The 18,877-nt window shown below is 52.8% G+C and overlaps 1 protein-coding gene across 4 annotated transcripts in view; it reads right to left on the reverse strand.

Moving 5' to 3' along the window:
- TRAPPC9 (trafficking protein particle complex subunit 9) overlaps window positions 1-18,877 on the reverse strand; it is a 599,687-nt gene that overhangs the window by 114,611 nt on the left and 466,199 nt on the right. For 3 of the 4 annotated variants that reach the window (XM_040626149.1, XM_040626150.1, XM_040626148.1), the window contains one exon: window positions 3,808-3,898. The exons of the other annotated variant lie outside the window; for it this stretch is intronic. In XM_040626149.1, the coding sequence (XP_040482083.1) occupies window positions 3,808-3,898 (91 nt within the window). The remainder of the gene's footprint in view (window positions 1-3,807; window positions 3,899-18,877) is intronic. 4 annotated transcript variants of the gene reach the window in all.

The raw sequence follows: 18,877 nt of genomic DNA on the forward strand, positions 1-18,877 counted from the left end.
TGCTGCTTCCTAGACCTGCCCTCATGCGTGTGCACACTGCCTGCTCAACACAGATCGAGGCTGGAGCGCACGGCGGGGCTCGCGGGATGGTGATGCGGCGGATGTGCACTGAAAATACCCCCCACGTACCGTAGCCAACACCTAATCTGCATTTGCTGGCAGTCGAGGAAAGCACAGCCCATCACTGATGTATCTAGGAAGCTACAAAACGTGTCACCAGCTGAGGGAGGTAGAAGAGGCATGGTAGGGGACACCGGAATCAGCTCAGCCTCATTAGTCACCACGACTGGTACCGATAGAATGGACCAGAAACAGCCCCTAGACAGACTGTCAGGGAGCAGGCTGGGCTCTGCAACCCGCCCTGTCTTCCCGCGCGGAGGTGCGGCCCCCCTCGTTCACAGGACAGCTTCCGGACGGAGACGAGAAGCACACGGGAAGCCGCAGCCCCACCATGCCGCCCTGGGGTCCTGTCCCAGGCCCCACCCCAGCCCTGCCGAGGCTCTGACCTGCTCCTATCCCGCCGTGCCTTTGGATGCACCCCAGAATCTCCGCTTCCTCCTTTCCACGACCGTGACTGGCACACAGCAACTCCAGTGGTCCCCCACCCGCTTGGATGGGCAGAGGAACACACTCTCGCCAGGATCACAGGCATCTCTTCACACCTTCACGGACGACGTAGTGCTCTCAGCATCCCCAGGTCACAAGCAAGAGACTGAGGCTCAGAGAACTCATCCACTTGCCCAAGGAAGTCCCTCCACAAGGAAGCAGCAGAGGCAGGACCGAGACCCACAGCAGCTTGGTGGGAGCGGCATGCCCGTCCACGGGGTGACGCCACCACCGTCACACAGCCAATACGGACATGTTTGCGCTCTACCAACACCCGGAAAATACGAACAACTTCAGAGAATCCTTGCAGAGAGAATGACCCCAAAACACAGAAAAGCTCTCTGTGCAAGCCAGTGTGTGTGATTTACAGAACAACGAACATCTCAAAATGACCGAGACATCCAAGAACAGAACAAGGGCTAAGCTACCTTGCGTCCATTTGATGAAATTATAACCTGGCCTTTAACGGCGCGCAAAAGACATGTTTGTAACACGAGGAATATTTGTGTTTTGACAAGTAAGAAAAAAAGGACACCAAAGTACAAACATGGTAAGATCATCTCTATGAACAAAATTTAAATCTGAGGATAGCAAAAACACTAAGAAATACATAAAAATTCGATGAAATAGAGGTTGTTTTGGGGGTGGGAAAAGGGTAATTCTTCTCTACCTTTTCTGATTTTCCCTAGCTTTCCACAGTGAGAATATATTACTTTGATCAAGTGACCTGGTGGAAAGGTCAAGATTCCAGTGTGAGGGCCTTTGAACCTGGCCCAGTCACCTCTCGGCTGGGTAGGTGCTGGACAGAACCCTTGACCCGGCCAAGCCACAGCGTCCTCATTTGGAGAAGGACATGCGCAGCATGCAGGGGTGTCAGAAGTGACGATGTGAGGTCCGGGCACCTCGCCTGCCACGTAACAGGCACGTGCAAAATGGTTACTTCAAAATAACGGTTCTAATTGAGCTGCCCACCTGAGCCTGCTTGAATCAGAGAAAGAAATCAGCCAGCCTGGGCCAAGTGGGCCAACTTTCGGAAGGTCTAGAAGCACCTGTCGGGTAAGTGAGGGCCCAGGCCAGGCAACCTGCACAGAAAACTCTGAACCCCCTCAGGCCAGGAGGCCCTGTTAGCACAGTTAGGAGAGCCCGACCACGGTGGGCACAGGGGACGGGCAGACCCACGGCCCGAGATGTCGGGCCCACAGCTGAGGTGACGGGAGGTGGGCGCTCCATGAGCTGAGGCCAGGGCTGAAGACGCTGCTCCACTGGGGACGGTCAGGGGTCTGGGGAGGCAAACAAAACTGCCCACCAGCTCGCGTGGGCCACCACACCGCAACAGTGCTCACAACACACGGAAAGGGACCTCAGAACCCCGGTTCCCATAACAGCCAAGCTGCCATCAACAGTCACATGTTCATTTGACAAAACAGTCAAGAGTCTAACATTCACGCCTTTTGACTTAAGTAACTCCACAACTAGAATACTGGTCTAGTCAGAAAATCAAGCAAGAATCTGTTCTAAAGATGTTCACTGGAAACAGCCAGATATGGGACCAAATTATGACATGCGAGTAGGGAAAACATCACACGTGGTTTCTGGGGGGTGTTAATGCCATGAGCGCACGACCTCAGTGCGGTCAGACTCCCGGGGACACTACAGGGGTGGAGGAAGCAGCTCACGCCCTCCCAGCAAGGCCTCTTGGCACAAATGCCTCCCAGGTCCTAGGATTATTTTGTTTTCAAGCCATGACTCTTCTCCGGGAGAAAACTATTAATACCTGTGTTATCTGCCAACACACTGGCATGCCCACGATGTGTGTAGGACAGCGGACCGAAACGCGGTTAACAAACAAAAAAGTTAAACACACCTGTAAGGAATCCAGCGCAAATGCAGGGCCCTCCCGCGGGGCTCTGGAAGGAGTCTGGACCCTCCTGGGCCCACAGCAGGGGTGCCTGCCGTGTGACTGTTTGGGCCTCGGGGAAGTTCTTATGAGGAACAGAATATGTTAACACACGTTTTATTTCATTCTGTTTCACGGGACTGGTTCCCTGGGCCTGTCCCAGCCCCGGAGGCGGGAGGGTCTGGGTGTCTGACCCTGCTCAGCTGCCCACATCGGGTGGAAGTAGCTGGCTGTGCCCAGGTAACCAAGAGCTAGGACTTTCCAACCTAGAAAAGTGTGTGGGGCCGAGGGAAGCCCCCAGAGGTGCACACACTGACTCTCTGCAGAAAGGCCCCTGCCTTCCCTCAGGCTAGATGCCCGGACTAAAATGCGGTCCCCCACTGCCTCTATGTTGGCCGCTCATGGGACACCTGCCGGCCTTCATCTGCGGGAGCAGGGGGACCAGCGGAGGCGGCGGTCCCCCATTCGGTATAGGCGACCTCGCAAACTGATGGGAAGCAAGGGAAGGCCAGCAGAAAGGCCCATTTCCCCTGGGACAATTCCCATGTGTTTCCCGCATGCAGAAGGGGGAGAGAATACTTTAATTAACTGGAAAAAACACGTGATACTAATTTACAATGACATCTGGGGTAAAACATAGCTAATTGCTAGCATCTGACCTAAAATAGATCAGATAATGAAATCATTTCCAGAAAATAACAAAGCCTCTCACTTCAACAACAACACACGTAGTTCGGTCCTCAGTAAGATACTTCTGGCTACTGTAGGAAGGCACAGAGCACGGTCAAAGCCGCTGGTGCAACAGGAAGCAAACGCTCAGGTGCGTGGCTCTGGGTGCGAGTCATGGTGAACCCTAGCTCCCGGGCTGAGGACCGAGTTCAGGTGTTTACCAAACACGCACTCTCCGCGCCGACCCCATGAGTGGCTGTCGAAGCTCATCCAGAGAGGAGTGAGCACGGAGCAGCACCCCTGTCCTCTCCCACGGAGCAGCACCCCTGTCCTCTCCCACCGCGCCAACCACTCAAGATCCAGACACACAGACAGAAGACACGCCCGTGGGGACAAGGCCACATGCCGCCACGGGCGATGTCAAAGTCCGCAGCAGCCGGAGCCCGAGGGCGTCTCGACACCCATCACCACGTATGTATCTGAGGGCGCTGACCCTTCCCAAGTGTGTGCTGACGGGACACACCTGAAGGGCCACGCTCAGGCGAGACGCAGACTTCCAACGGCCAGCCACAGGGCCGACAGGGCCACCCGCGGAAGAGGCATGTGCAGGCCCAGAGGTATGGGCGGGTACTCACCCCACTGCAGAGGGGCCAGCTGCAGGTGCTCCAGGACGAGCTGGTTCAGGAGTCCTTCCACGCTCGCCTCGCCTGTGCGCTTCAGAGACGGGTGAGGGCCAGTCAAGGAAAACCCGGCTCCTGCTGAGCCCCAGGGACAGGAGGAGGCACTCTGGAAGCTTCTACAGACATCCGGACAGGAAACCTCCCACAGCAGCTCTGTGTCCCCTTCTTCTCAAATGATGTCTAACCAACCACTGAGACACGACCCGAGTGTGGAAAACAGGCATCACAACATGCCAAGTGTCTCTCTTTCCTCAACCCAAATCAGGTAAATCAAGCTACTGTCACATAAAGAAGGGAAATCCGTTGGGATAATTTAATCCAACAGCATTCTTGCGTGGGGGGAGAGGAATACAGGAAATGGAAGGTTGCTTTCCTTGATAAAACAAACTGGCTCATTGTTCAATGTAACGAAATGCGTTTCTGGACACGTGTCGGCTTTGTGCTGGTTTCGTGTCTGTCGTGTTATATGTCTTGATGTAATTACACATTATCAGGAATGGGCTCACTTAGGCGAGTTCACAATGGAGGAAGTCACAGTCTCTCAGCAAGTATCAGCGGATGAAGAAATTAGGTTTAGAAATGCAGAAAACAGATGTCTCCTGGGCACTAATATTAAACAGCCAATGTGGCTCTCAGAAACAGATCTGCAAGACTCTTTCCCTTTCCCTACATAAATTAAAGCCACCGAATTTAAGTTGTAATCAAAAGGGAAGAATTTAGTCCCTGACATCCTTCCCTGATTAGGGAAGTGAGGAGAAAACCTGCTTCTTTCTGCCTTTAGCAAGTTAATTGCATTCAACAAACACAGTGTGTCTGAACCAGACAGGGATGGAGACGTGCAAAGGACACTGAAACGATCAGACACGAACTTGAACTTGAGAGGCTGCCATCCTGGTGAAGACGACAGCATGGGAATGGAGGACCTAGCTCACCAAGCCTGAGGACGGCTGTGTGGGGATGAAGCCGTGCAGGCAGAGCAGCCCCTGGCTAAGGCCGGAGGCACAGGGGCCCCAGGGGAAGGGCAACTAGAGCTCCCAGTCTCTCCTGCTAAAGGGCCTGGCCGGGGTGGGGGGCGCAGGATCACCTGGGTGGGAGCGCCTGGGTGGAGGGGCACTGTGGAGCAGACACGGCGACCCAGCATCCAGGCAAGCTAGAGAGGGCAGGGTTGGCCAAAGAGCAACAGGCCTCCTCCCAGCCCAGTGACCTGTTAGAATCCCTGCCTCCCTCTCCACCTCTAAGTCCTTCTTGGCTATTTTGGACTCCTTTTAGTCCTTCCAAAATACCGTGTGCTCTCTCTGGACTCCATACCTCCCACCTCTGTGCTCTGCCTGGAAATGTTTTTCCCTGCCGTCTTCCCATCCTTTGACTCTCCAGCTTCCCTGAGCCCTGTCCCTGCTCTGAAGGCACTCAGGTGTCTCTGCGGCAATCCACACCAGTTGTGCCTGTCCTCCAGCGCTCAGCCTGGCCGCCAGCCTGACGGCTGCACGAGGGCCCAGCCCTGGCCCGGGGCCTGCACCAGGGCCTGGTTCACACAGTCGCTCAGTAGATACTCTTTGATGAATAAGCAAACTCAGGATGGGTAAATGTCCTAGATAAGAGGTACAGGAGCCTCGCTCCCATCCCCTCCGCAGCCCACGGCCCTCAACACACAGCCCAGAGGCTGAGATCCGAAAACTTCTCTACCCGGAGCACAGTGCCTGACTCTTGCTGGTGCCCTCTGCAGACGCTGGGGGCCTTCTCTGCCCCAAGCTCCAGGGCACCCATGCTGCTTGCTCCATTCTACACAGACCTGACGTCAGCTGGGCAGATGTGAAAGCAGGCTCATTCCAGCCAAGCTGAGCTCCCCATCGAACCTGGGACCGCGCAGCGGCACCTCAGCTCTGAGCAAACAGCACGCCACCCCCCCGCCCCCGCTAGAACGGTGGGTTCCAGATGCTCTCGGCCGAGCGCTGAGTCTTGGCACCGCCGCTGACAGGCACCAGCCAGTCTACCTAAACTTTCTGGGTCTGTCTCACCATCTGTAAATGGGCTCAACAGCAGCACGAGCTGCATAGGACTGTCCCGAGGGACAAATGGAACAGCAGTCCTGGCCACAGTGAGCACAGCATAAATGCCCCCTATTGTGAGTGTTAGCCCCTCTCTCCTCTCCTCACTTCTCCCCTCGCCTCAGGGATTCAGCCCCCACCACTGGCACCTCAGACTCCTTCCGGGATCTTAACCCACCGCAAGCCATTTACCAAGGCGTTGCTTCCAGAGATAATTTGCTCTCTGAAAAGAATTCCCCAAATGCAATCTTCGCCATCCCATTACACAGAGTCTAGGTGTGCGGGATTGCTAGACTTTGCATGACACCTGGAACGATTGTGTGTGGTCCTGGGACAATCCGGGCATTAGGAATCATTCGTTTACCTCATTCATTCCCTGGGTCAACAAGGGGCTGCTGGAGTGGACATTTAGGGTGAGGCACAAGGGTGGCTGGGGAGGCACAACTAAGGCTGCCCCGAGACTCAGGAGGTTCACAGGCTTGGGGGAGAAAGACCCACGAACAGACAAAGCTGGCCACCACCAATCCCCCTTCTGGGGGGACACCCAGAAGAAGTGAGCAGGGACTCAGAGACTTGGATGCCTTGGGTGTGGCAGCATGAATCACAAGAGCCAAAAGGTGGAAGGAACCCAAGTGTCCGTGGACAGACGGGTGGATAAGCAACAGTGGTCTGGGCACACAATGCAGGACACTCAGCACGGAAAGGAAGGCAATACTGGCCCACGCTGCAGCATAGGTGAGCCCTGAAGACACCACGCTGAGATGTCAGTCACAGGACGTCAGCGACCATGTGCTTCCACTTCTCTGAAGACGCTGGAGTCCTCACGTTCATGGACACAGAAAGGAGGATTGCAAAGGCGTCAGTGCAAGCAGCTTGTCACTCGAAGGGGAAACCAAGGCCACAGTGTGAGCGAGTCGCAGTGTCCACACCTGACCCTGAGGCCCCACTGGCCCTGCCCCCTGAAAGTTGCCAGGGGGGCCCAACCCCCCAGACACCCCATCACCCGGGTGCATCACTACAGCTCATTGAGGGGTGCCTGCTTCTCAGCACAGGGGGGTGGGGGCAGAAGCCAGCAGGGGAGGGTCCTGCCAGTTTTCTTCCTCCCAATGGCAACCGAGGCCCCTCGGGGAGACAGCACCCCTCAGCTCCAACACCTTGGACAAACCAAATCCCTATATTCCTCATGAGGAATATGAATGGTAGAAACCAGCATCTGGGATGTGCTGGACCTCAGGGGTGACCTGCACAGCCCCTGCCCAGCCCAAGTCAGGATGGGGGCAGTCACTCCCTACAGGACCAGCTGTCACAGACGGGACCGGGCAGGCGCCCAGGCCTCAGGGCCCCATGCTTGGCAGTCCCACCCCCACTGGTGGGAGCCCAGGGGGCTGACACAGCAAGTGACGGGCTGACACGAGGGAGGGGGCATGGAAAGACAAGCTCGGGCCTTATGAGGAGACCAATTCTGGTCAAGTCAAGCTCCAGAATGAAGGACTTTCTCTGCCCACATCTTCCTGCCTGCTCCTGCCCACTTGCCCCCTCTAGCTTCCTCCTCTGAGCTATACTCAGGCTCTGGGCACCTGATCAGACTCACAGGTTGAGTGGGGGTTCCTGGCTGGATGGGGAGGGGGCCCAAAGCCACCTGGGCCTGTTTGCTCCACTTTAAGACAAGGGGAAGAGCTGGTCTCTGGTATGGACTCTGAGCTCCTAGAAGCTTGTTCTCCCTAGAACCAGGCATTTAGGTCCGCAGTGGGGTTCAGAAATACCTGTGGTTGTCTGTGATTGGCTGCCTGGCTCCCCCCAGGAGGAAGAGGGGCTCAGCCCGCTGGTTGGGCCACCTGCTTTCACAGCAGCTGAAGATAATGGGCTTTCTCAATCCCAGCACCCAGGTAACATTACCTGTGCAAACAGCCAGACTCCTGAGTAAATGGCAACCCACGCTCAGTTCCCAGAAAGTTAATTTTCTCAAGAGGAATTGCTTAATATTAAGAATTTATTGGCTGGGAAGGTCTCTGTCTTTGAACACGACACTGTACGGTGTTTAATTTCCATGGATAATGATTGAACGATTGTTTTTCTTCCTTTCAACCCACAGATCTGAAGACTCTAATTTTAACATACAACACACCGTATTAAATTACTTCTCAAGGTGAGGATCGTGACAGGAAGAGAATCTCATCAGGGGAGAGTGCAGAGCTTTCCTGGAGGGAGAGGGGAGCGCAGAGCCCAGCACATACACAGGGGCAAAGACCCACCCGAGGAGGGGCAGGCACCTCCCTGCATCTGAACTTCCCTCCTCTTCCACCTGGCTGACTCCTCCTCTGTCTTTGGACCAAGCACAAGGGCCCCTGTGTGGAGCGCCCGCACATATGCACCCTCACATAGTATCCTGACAAGGCTCTTCATGGCTATACTCAAGCATTACAGGACCAATCCCTCAATATCTGTCTCCCTGGATGCATCATGAGTGCCTTTTTCATCTTTCAAGCGCCACCGTCTTGCACAATGCCCAGGACCCAGTGGTAGCGTGATAAATGTTGAAATCACTCCATGAATGAAAGCATGGTGGTTTTCATCCGAGACTGACCTTCACTAGTAAGGTTCACCCACAACACTCACTGCTAGAGTGAGGAGAGTAGGACCCTCCGATGGGATTACTCCAGCATCACCATGGGATAGCTGCTGGAGCCATCACCACAAATCCAGGCACACGTGGCTATTACTATTCAATACATGAGGACAGAGAGTCTGAGAAAGGTTGGCAACTTGCCTGCTGTGAGTGACAGAAAGGCCACAAGGCCTGGCCCATTACCCAGCAGCGCAGGGCACTACCAGGGAGTGTGGCTGGGTTTCTTGGCTAACATGAGCCCTCCTCCCTGCCCAGGAGGCAGGGGCTGGATGCAAACACACTCCCAGGCAACACTGGCTCAGTTCTGTGGACTCCTCCGTTGCCACCGCTCAGCACTGCAAGCCCGACCATAGGCACCGCATGGCTGGTCTGCTCCCATCCTTACTGCTCAATTGGCCATAGCAGCACAACCCACCACCATGGGGAAACACACGAAGCACCCTTTCTAGGAGGACTTAGAAGTTTGAGGAAATGGCCTCTCACTTGGGGTGGATCTCTAAGACAGGATGGCACCGGTCAGTACCATGCTGGGACTCACTCTGCCAGTCCCTGAACCAACAAGATCCGTGGGGGAGCAGGGTAAGGAAGGGGTCATCTCCCTCCCAAGGGGAGTGACCCAGGAGTGGGCCAATGCCAGCCCCCAGTGAGAGCACAGACCACTGTGCAGGTTACTTGGTGATCATGAGGAGGGGTGTCCTTACTGGGAGCCATCACTTGTGCTGAGTCGGTTCCGAGCCCACCCCCTGCCACCCACTCAGGTCAGCATCCCCCTGCCACCATGGCCCCAGCGCCATCTAGAGGCAACTTCCCTGTTGGGAAAACATCCCCTGTAGAGTCTGATGAAGGACTGAGCCTAGGGACCAGCCGGGGCAGTGTAGAAAAGCAGTTGCATTTCCCTTCTCTCCCTCTGTGGCCACCATGTGAAGAGCTACTTTCTCTTTCAAAAAGAAGACATCAAGCCCCCTTCCTTAGCTCATGACCAGGTCCCTGCAAAGCACTCTGTGATTCACTATAATCAAAGAGATGGAGAGGAAGTGGGATTGCATGCGCAGTGCCGGCAAAAGGAGCCAGCTTCACTTTTTTTGGTTTGGGTTTCATCAAGGATCTAATGGGCCACATGACTCACAGGCACACAGAAATTCACTCACAGAGTGATGACCAATTCCCAGTACAGGAAATGTTCCCAGGCGAATTCTAAATCTCAGACTCAAAGACATACAACTGGGTCCTGGAGAGGGGGACACAGAAGAGTATAAATGTCGGGGACACTCCTGGTGGGGCAGGCTCTGTGGCAAGCGCTTCCCATGTTCCCTTCAAGTGGGAGGCTACAGTTACACCACACAGAGGGAGGACCGGAAGCTGGGAGGATGGAACAGGGATTCCCCCGGAGCGCCTCCCAACTCTAGCACACTAGTGGTTCCCCACAGCATGGCAGCTCCAGAAAGAAAAGATGACGCACTCAACAATATTGCTACCAGATCAGCAAAAGTCCCAAAGTTTGAAATCCCCTGTAATGGCAAAGCTATGGGAATACAGGCACGAGATTCACACTCTGGATTGGAAAGGGAGAAAGTTCACTATGACTGTGCAAAGTTTTCCAAGGCATACAGTTCAATGAAAAAACCAAGATGCAAAACAGCAGATACTTTTGTGTAAGAACAAACAAAAAGTCTATGTGTTACTTAGAGTTTCAGAGAGAAATTCCAAAATATGTGGAAGGAATGAAGAAAAATGGGCATTTGGGAAGGATGGACAAGAGGGGAACACCCTTTTTAAAAAAATTTTGAACCACATGCATATTTTACATATTTAAAATAAAAATTTTAGAAAAAATAAAGAGTACAGTTCTGCTGGTAACCTTATGAAACCACACTGGGAGCAGCTGCAGACCTGAAACCGTGTGGGCATGACAGAGTTCCCAGGTCCGGGCTAATAAAAGTCAACACACCTCATCCCACTCAGAAGGGAGAGGAGCTCAGCATGCAGGTGGCTGGCGGATTTGGGTTTAACGTGCATGTTTTCATGTTTCTTTCTTTCCTGATTCTCTCCAGGGGTATAAAATTAAGACCTCAGAATATGGCATATTACTCCTTCTTACAAAACATACATATGCGCCAGACTTTCGAGGCAGATCGCACCACGGTGCTTGCAAAATAGAAATAGTGCCTAATGAATGCAGCCAGGATTAGGAGCTTTGAAATGATTAGAGGAGCAAGTTAGCATGTGAGTAATTACAAAGTTGCCAAATGGCACTGGGGCTTTGGAAACCATTCCAATAGCATATTTCTGTATTAATTTGCTTTCGGACATGAGCCATAAAATTATATAGCTGAGCTAATAAAGCTAATTACCTGCATGCACAACCCCTCCCTTTCAGCCCCATAAGCCACCAAAAAGCAGTCTGGTGTCTGAGCCCAGACACACAAAAGCAAAGCCCGCTGACCAATCAGTTACGCAGCCGCCTTTACCGCTCACTACTACAGGCAAGACTGCAACATCCCATGACGAAGGTGGAGGTGACAGCAGCTACTATTTCTTAAATACACAGACCCTGGCATTTGGGGCAAGAGATCGATAAATGGTGATGGTGACTATAATCCCTGTCATCGCTTGTATTAGAACATTTCCAAAGTGCTTTCCATGAGAGAGGCTCTTTGATAAGTATATAATACGTATCTTTTCAATTCAATATTATCTTTAAATTAAGACTTTAGAACCTGGCAGGTATAAGGTAGGGACTACTATTTCTGTTCAAAGATTTTTTTTTTTTAAACTTGGGCACATGGTGAGAATAAGAAAGCTGACACAGCTATGAAGTGGCAGGATCAAGCAGTCTGACCCTAGAGCCCATGTTCTGGACCCCGCTTTCTAGAAGTTTACTGTAAACATTGTGTCAATTCTTCACAGTAAACCTGGGCATGGGCCCATGACCTCCACTTGACAGAAAAGGATCTTTCTGTGCACAGGGCACAGATCAAGCCAGGGCCCCCAGGCTGCCACTGGTGGTTCCCTGGCACCAGGTATGGAGCTGGATCAGCCACCTGCCTCCAGCCAGAGGGGAGGTGGCCGGGAACTCTCCGTGGTGCTGAAAAAGCTCCCTCCCTTTAAAGCCCTCTCTAGTCACCTGGGACGTAGCAGTCACATCTCCAAGTAGTCAGTAGTCATTGTCCCAAGATTCTGCTCCTGTCCCTTATGAGGGCAGGGATGGTAACTCTGCAGCAGGATGTGGAACCCCTGTCGGTGTGGACCCAGGCTTTGCAGGTCTCCTAGGCCACACCCACAGGTAATCATGAACAACCCATGGGCCTGAACCAAAAGAGAACACAAGCTCCCAGCTCAGGTTAGCACAACTCTCATTCTGCCTCTGGGGCCTCCCACAGGTAGCACCTAACTCCCAGCAGGGAACGGCAAATTCCATTTATGGTGCCCTCCGTGCTTGCCACTTCTGCCTCGACGACACAGCTGAGGTACCTGGAGTCACTGCCCATCACTCACTTCTACTGGTCACAAATCCTTGGAGGTGGTGAGCCATGAGGCCCAGGATCCAGGACTGGACCTTGCTCAGTGTGAACTTCTGCCCTCCCCTCCCCAAACCAGCAATGTCAATGAGCAGGCAGCAACGCCTTCCCAACTGCTTAGCTGAATTCGGAGGACTGCTTGTGGTCGTGAGCCCCAGGGGAGTAAGTGATGTCCCTGGTCGCGAACACTGTGCCTGGCACACAGCAGGTGCTCAGTAAATGCCTGCTGCTTTTTCTTGAGCATGTATTATGTGTTAGTTACCTACAGATCATCTTATACAGTCCTTACAACAATATCAGGTCAATGCAACCTCTTCAGGGATGGTAAGAAACTTTTTCAAAGCCACAGCCAAGAAGGGGAAGTGGGAGGTTCACATTTGGTTCTTCAACTCCAAGTGCTCTGCTCATTCCCTGCCAGACTTTCTTCATACATGCCACACGTTTCCAGGGAGATGTATCTTAAGTTCACAGTGTAGCAGACAGACTGGGTCAGGATCTCACCTTTAAGATGCCTTTAAAGGAACGGACTCAGAACGGGTACCTCAGAAGGCACTCACTAAGGGCAAAAGTCTCTTGGACCCTAAATGGCTCACTCTTCCACCTATGAGGTGATCCATGAAGCTCTGAAGTAGGACCTGAGGGTAGTGGGGACACAGATCAGTTCAGCAATATTGGCTCGAGCCCATACAGGGCATTGGTGTGTCCTACAGATAAGGGTATTTAGTTTCAGCACTGCATGGCATATGTAAGTGAGGTCCCTTCCCAGAAAGTTGGGGATGGGGGCAGGTGATGCTTCCTGCATGGCAAGCACAGCCCCAATCCTGCCAAAAGTAAGCACCAACACAACACCTGGCAGGCTGTCCCTCAGCTCCAGCTTCCTCCTAATTCCCACAGTAGCACTGGTTACCTGGGCTCCAAACATCTGTCATCATAACTGATCCAACTAAACCAGGGTGAGCACCTTGGGGGAAAAGACTAGGTTCCCTACCTCCAAGTCCCTAATTCAGATCTACAGAGCCGGGAGGTAGTAAAAGTCAACTGAATAAGTGAGTTTTCCCAGGAATAATGCAGACGGAATTATATTGGTAGGTTTAAGTTATAATCAGTACAGGGCCATGGTTTATCAACAAGTCACTACTCACACAAGCTTGAGTAAGTGAGTATTTATTGGGCACCTACTATGGAAGGCCCATGCTTATAGAAGATACACAACCAAACATAACAGATAATCCCCATGCTCAGAGAGACCTCGTGCTATATTCCTTTTGCACATATACGGCTCTGGTTTTCCACTGTAACCCTTTAGAGCAGGAATGGGTGTCAGGTACCTGGAGCCCAACAGGAACCCCAACCCTGGCAGTGATCCTCCATTTCAACTCAACACCCTGTAAACGCCTCACCAAGAGACAGAGACAGCAGACAGCCCTGCACTGCCTGGTACATCTTTGTAGACTCTGGTGCCAAATTCCCGAAAGGCAGCACAATCCCACAACACAGAAACAAATCCATCATGGTGACAGCACGCCCCAGAGCAGTGAGGTGGGGGGAGGGCATTTCATTGCTCCACCAGAATTGTCTTCCTGAAAGGAGTCTGAGGACACCGCTCCCTTGCTCAGAACCCTGCAGTGGCTACCCACTGCCCTTGGGATAAAATCCAACTCCCCAGAACCTCATACAAGTTCCCCAGGATTTTCTCTCCTTGTTGACTTCTCCCTTTGCACACCTGGCACCCAAGAATGTGTACCAGCTACTGGTACTTCTTATAACAGATGGTGCGGTTTCCTGCCTTGGTGCCCTTACTCCTGTGCTCCCCCCTGCCTGGAACCCTCTTCAGCTTTTCTAGTGGCTGGAGCTTCAACCTCACCTTATCTGGGATGTCCTCTCTAACCCAGCCCCAGCCCAGAAGCCACCCCTTCCTTCTCCCCTGGCCGTGACAGCTGCACCCTGTAGTGTGTCTATGCTGCACCTGCCACCCGCATCTGTCCCTGTGAGCCTCCCCATTCCAGTGACTCACACCAAGTATCTGTCAGCACCTGCTACGTGTACTGTGCTAGCAGCGAGGGATGAAAGGCCAACCAAGATGAGAGCCTTCCCACTTTTAAGGAGCCCAGTCTTCTGTGCAAGGATTGTATATTAGTATTACTCATTCATCATCATTAATTGAACTTAGTATTTGTGCATGGCCTTGTTACTCACAGCATTCTCACATACACTCGGTTAATATTCTACGTGTCTTGAGAACCATGAATGCTTGCTTCCAAATCTTTGAAAAACAGCTAGATGCAAGGAAAATGCAGAAAGCTAATAAAATACCTTCCCGCTCATCTTCTGCTAGACTATTAGCAGTGAAATATTTGGTAATGTACTGCAATTTGAAAACACTGAGCAGTTTTTGAGACCTTGTCTTTATTCATGTAACTGAAGTTTACCATGAACTGCTCTTACATTTTAGAAAAAAAAATGATTACTCAACCAACCCTTCCCTGGATGAGCCTGTAGCCCAGCAGGCAGCCAGACTCTCCTCTGAGAATCCACAGGCTTGAGCTCTACCAGCCTCAACCCTCCCAGGAGAAAGCAGCACCACAATCTGAACTCCTAGTCGTGATCCAGAGTCGACCGAGCAAAAGCTGGAAGCCCATCGCATGAGAGCAGCCAACGGTCACTTTCGAGCTGGCTTCTAGATGCGTGTCCTGGAGGGGGCACGCCTGCCCCTCGGACAGGAAGATGGACTGTCACACCCCACGTGCCAGATATAGAGGAAGCACAGGTGCAGGGACTTAGCCCAGCCCCACTTCAGCTCAAATAAATTAGCAGATTGTCATAAATAGAAATTACACTAATGGAAAGACTGCTTTAAGTGATTAATGAGCCTCTTTTCCACGACTGTGTTTTCCAATCTGCACTGTAAACTTTGAGAATGCTGATGCGGGTTGTTCTCACCCCAGTAGGGGTGGCCTGCATCTCGGCTCAGCTCCCTGGTGTCAGAGACCCAACCGGACAGAAAGTGCCACGCGGCCCAGTGAGCTGCCAAGGGACAGTCTGCGATGGTTCATCTCTGCCCGTCCTGTTGGGCTGAGGGTGGAGCACATGAAGTGGGGAGAACCCCGCAGGGGGGCAGCACCCATCAGCAGGGTACCCGAGGAATACTGCAACCTCTTTCGGCTTTCTCTGGAAAACGGGGGTAGTACAAAGGCCTTGGCAGGACCAGATGCTCTTCTACGGTCCCCAGCTCGGAGCCAAGAGCACACACACTGCAGCCAGACGGCTGGGCGCAGATCCCAGGTCTGCCCCTCACGGGCTGGTGACCCGGGACAAGTTAGAGAATCTCACTGGGTCTCAGTTTCCCCACCTGCGGAATGTGCCCAAAACTACTTCCTGGGGGGTTTTGTGAAAATTAAGTGAGCCCATCCATATAAATCACTCAGAACAGCACCTGGCACTTAGTAGGTGCCAGACGGGCGTTAGTGGTCATTTCGTGATTCTGTCATAGAGACATGCACACGCACAACAGCTGTCACACCAAAAGTACAGAGGTGTACCAGCGGGACAGGCGCCCAGTCACACGCACTGTGCGTATCGATCCGTGTGGTGTTCATGCACACACCATACCAAACACGCACACACCACACTCACGTGCACACACACACACCCCCAGATACCACACCCGCTCACACACAGATCTGAAACAGTGCTCTCATGCTCGGGAAGCCCCTCCCCACTCTCCGGAGCCAAATCTGAAATCTGTGCTGCGTGCCGAGCCCTGATTCCTTTCAAAAGAATTGTAAGGTGTGCATGGCTACCATGTCTGGATCTGAGGGAGACAGCAATCAAGTCTGTGCCCACAGGCCAAAGAGCCGGGGCAACTGCACGGCCCTGGCCGCAGCGCTGCTCCACCGGGAGATGAAAGGCCTCGGAGCCAAGGGATTACCAACAGCTCGAGAAGCTGAACCCTCCCCCCGCAGGCAGACACAAAACGCAGCCCCGCGTTTCACTTAAGATGATCAAGAAATCAGCCGTACTGATGGCAGGAGCTATTTGTATTAAATTCATTAAGATTAAACCGTTTCTCCTACCATGACTACCAGAAAAGCCTAGTGTACTGTGTCTTAAAGGGAGCTTAAGAAATTTGGATTTTTTTCAGGGGATGGGAAGACATGGCTCCATTAAGCAGCATCTTGGAGAATAACCCACAAGTCAGTTGGGAAGGGTCAAGGGTGACCTGAGGCAGTCCACTGACCACAGGTTCATCTCTGCCCCGGCCTTACAAGGGAGGAGGGGTCGGCTGAAGGCACATTCTCCTTACTGGGAAGAATGCCGTCTGGAAAATTGAGAAGCCAGGCGTGGGTGGGTCCCAGGCCGGCTGTCCTGGTCAGGACCAACTACACTGAGCACACTGGGCCGATAGTCTTGTAGGCTTATGCTTGTGAAACTCCAGCAAAACCCAGTGACAAATGTCATAGCCTGTGGAGCTTCCTGGGTTCACAGAGGGCGACCGGTGTCTGCGAGGCCAAACACAGACACTGCTCAGCAATGCACAGCCTGCTCTGGACACGCGGCCCTGAACCTGGAAGAGCTACCCTGCTCTGCGTCCTTCCACATTCCAGTAACGTGCGTGCGAGTGACCCCTCCGAGCTGCAGTGATATTCCATCTCCTGCTCTGGGAAGTCAGTCCTTAGGCTTCTAACATCCGGGCTGCAGCTGGGCTCCTTGAGTCTCTACCTGGCCCTCAAAGCAGCCAGATGGTTCCAGAGGGTCTCCAGACAGAATAGAGGAGACACGTGCTTATCAGACTACCTGGCGGAGACGCTGCCCAGATGGTCCAGGTCACTGGCCTTTATGGGGATCAGCTGAACTGTGTGCCCAGCTCTTGCCATGAAACCTATCCGGGGTTGGATTCTGATACGTCAGCAAGTATCTCACCAGCCCCTGAAATACTCTGGAGAGAGATTTGCAACAAAAACAAGGAAAATGAGAATGTGAGATGACATCGAGCTTGCTCCCAGCTTATCCTTCATCTGTTTCCACCACAGATCGTCTGTGCATGGCTGCCCCCTGGAAAAGGAGCCAGGCTTCCAACAAGACTAATCTTGTTCATTAAAACTCCCTTCGCATGTTCACCACAGCACTCGGCATAGGGCAACTAAGCCGATAACCTTTTAGTCTGCTCCATCGATGAGACGGAAGCTATGCTTTCACCAAATGGTTTCAATACCTATGTCCTGGGGATTACATGCAGCACTGAGGCCAGGAAAGGAGCACGCTCTACCAGGGCAGGGTCCACACCCAGTTTTGCTCATCGTGGAGGTCCCCGGTGCCTAGCACAAGCCCAGCCCGCGGCAGGTCATCAGTAAGCAGCTGCTAAAGGAACAGGACACAGCACGGACTCAAGAACAGTGCAGCCTGGTAAGGGGGCAGCGAACTTGGGAAAAAATGAACTTTCCTCTACTTGGTAAAGACTGGAACAAACAACAGACGGGGACACAGGCCCCTCAGGCCACAGCCTCCCCACGGGGATGCTGGAAGCAGCCGAGCTGGGCCTTCTGACCCCAGGCTCCAGCCCCAACCACACAGCATCTTTGGTCTGTCCTAAAGCCAAACACAGGCACTTTCTGGATTATGTGTGGATGGCTATTATCTGCTAACAACAAAGTCAGCTCCATCAAGGTTTCCCACGTGCAGGAAAGACCACCCAATCGTGGGAGCGAGCAGGGAAGACAGTGGAAAGGAGACTGTGCCGGGCAGCAGGAAGCAAGGGTGTGTTCATCCAGACAGCACTGATGTCGGTCACACGAGCCCAGCTCTTGGGCCCAATGCCACCTGTGCAGGCCCACTCTCCCACCCCCAGAAAACCGAACAGACGCTACACACCAGCTGGTCTCTCTTGCCAAAGAGGAAAAGTCCCTTTACAAATGGCCAGGCTCAGGTTGGTGATAAGGAAGAGGTAACGCAGGAGAAAGAGCTTCATACAGATTTTTGAGGATGGCGGCGAGGGGAAGGGGAAGGAGGTGAGAGGAAGGAAGGAAGGAGGGAGGGAGGGAGGGAGGGAGGGAGGGAGGGAGGCCAGCCCCTGGGTCCCACCATCACACTGGTCTGTGTGCTGCGTTACCAGTCACAGGGAACGACACGGGTCCGTGCTGCTTTCAGGCTCTGGAATGTGCCAGCCCTCGCTCAGGAAGGCTCCTGCCTCAGCTCTTCCAGGCTGCACTCTAAGTAACCATCTCTGTGTCAGCTCCTCCCTTAGACTGGGGGCATCTCCAGGGCCCAGCACACGAACGTGACAGAACGTATGGCTCATTAACCATGTGAACAGTGGGGCTGGAGGTGGGCGCCCCCTGGCTGCTCCTATCTGGTCACTGTAGACATCGGTGTGCCTGCATTTACTGCAAGATCCACAACTTCCACGGAAACAGGTCTATGGGCCTTACATGCCACATGTGGACCATTTCTATTACTGTAGATGAGTGTCAGATTAGACTGAAATTTTTGTATAAAGTCTAAATATTGAGAAAATATTACTAAAATGCATAATAAAATTATTAGCCAATTCAATCTTTGGTCTTTCCACCTGCTTGAATCCAGGTTTACAATAGCAAAAGTCTGCTATTCGTCCCATGCCAGATGTCACTGCCAGATGAGAGTCAGAGAGAGAGAGAGATCCTTAATATTCTTTCTCTTTAATCGAATCCGCCTATAGGGACCATCTCTCAAAAACTTCCAATCAGTACTTCCAGGAGACAGATGTGCCTGGCACATGGTAGACATTAGTAAATGTTTGTTGCATGAATTATTAAGCCAATACAGAAAACGAGGTTGCCAACCTCTTAAATGAGGCAAAG

Source organism: Ursus maritimus, unplaced genomic scaffold, assembly GCF_017311325.1.
Source record: "Ursus maritimus isolate PB19 unplaced genomic scaffold, ASM1731132v1 scaffold_9, whole genome shotgun sequence".
NCBI classification, from domain to species: Eukaryota; Metazoa; Chordata; class Mammalia; order Carnivora; family Ursidae; genus Ursus; species Ursus maritimus.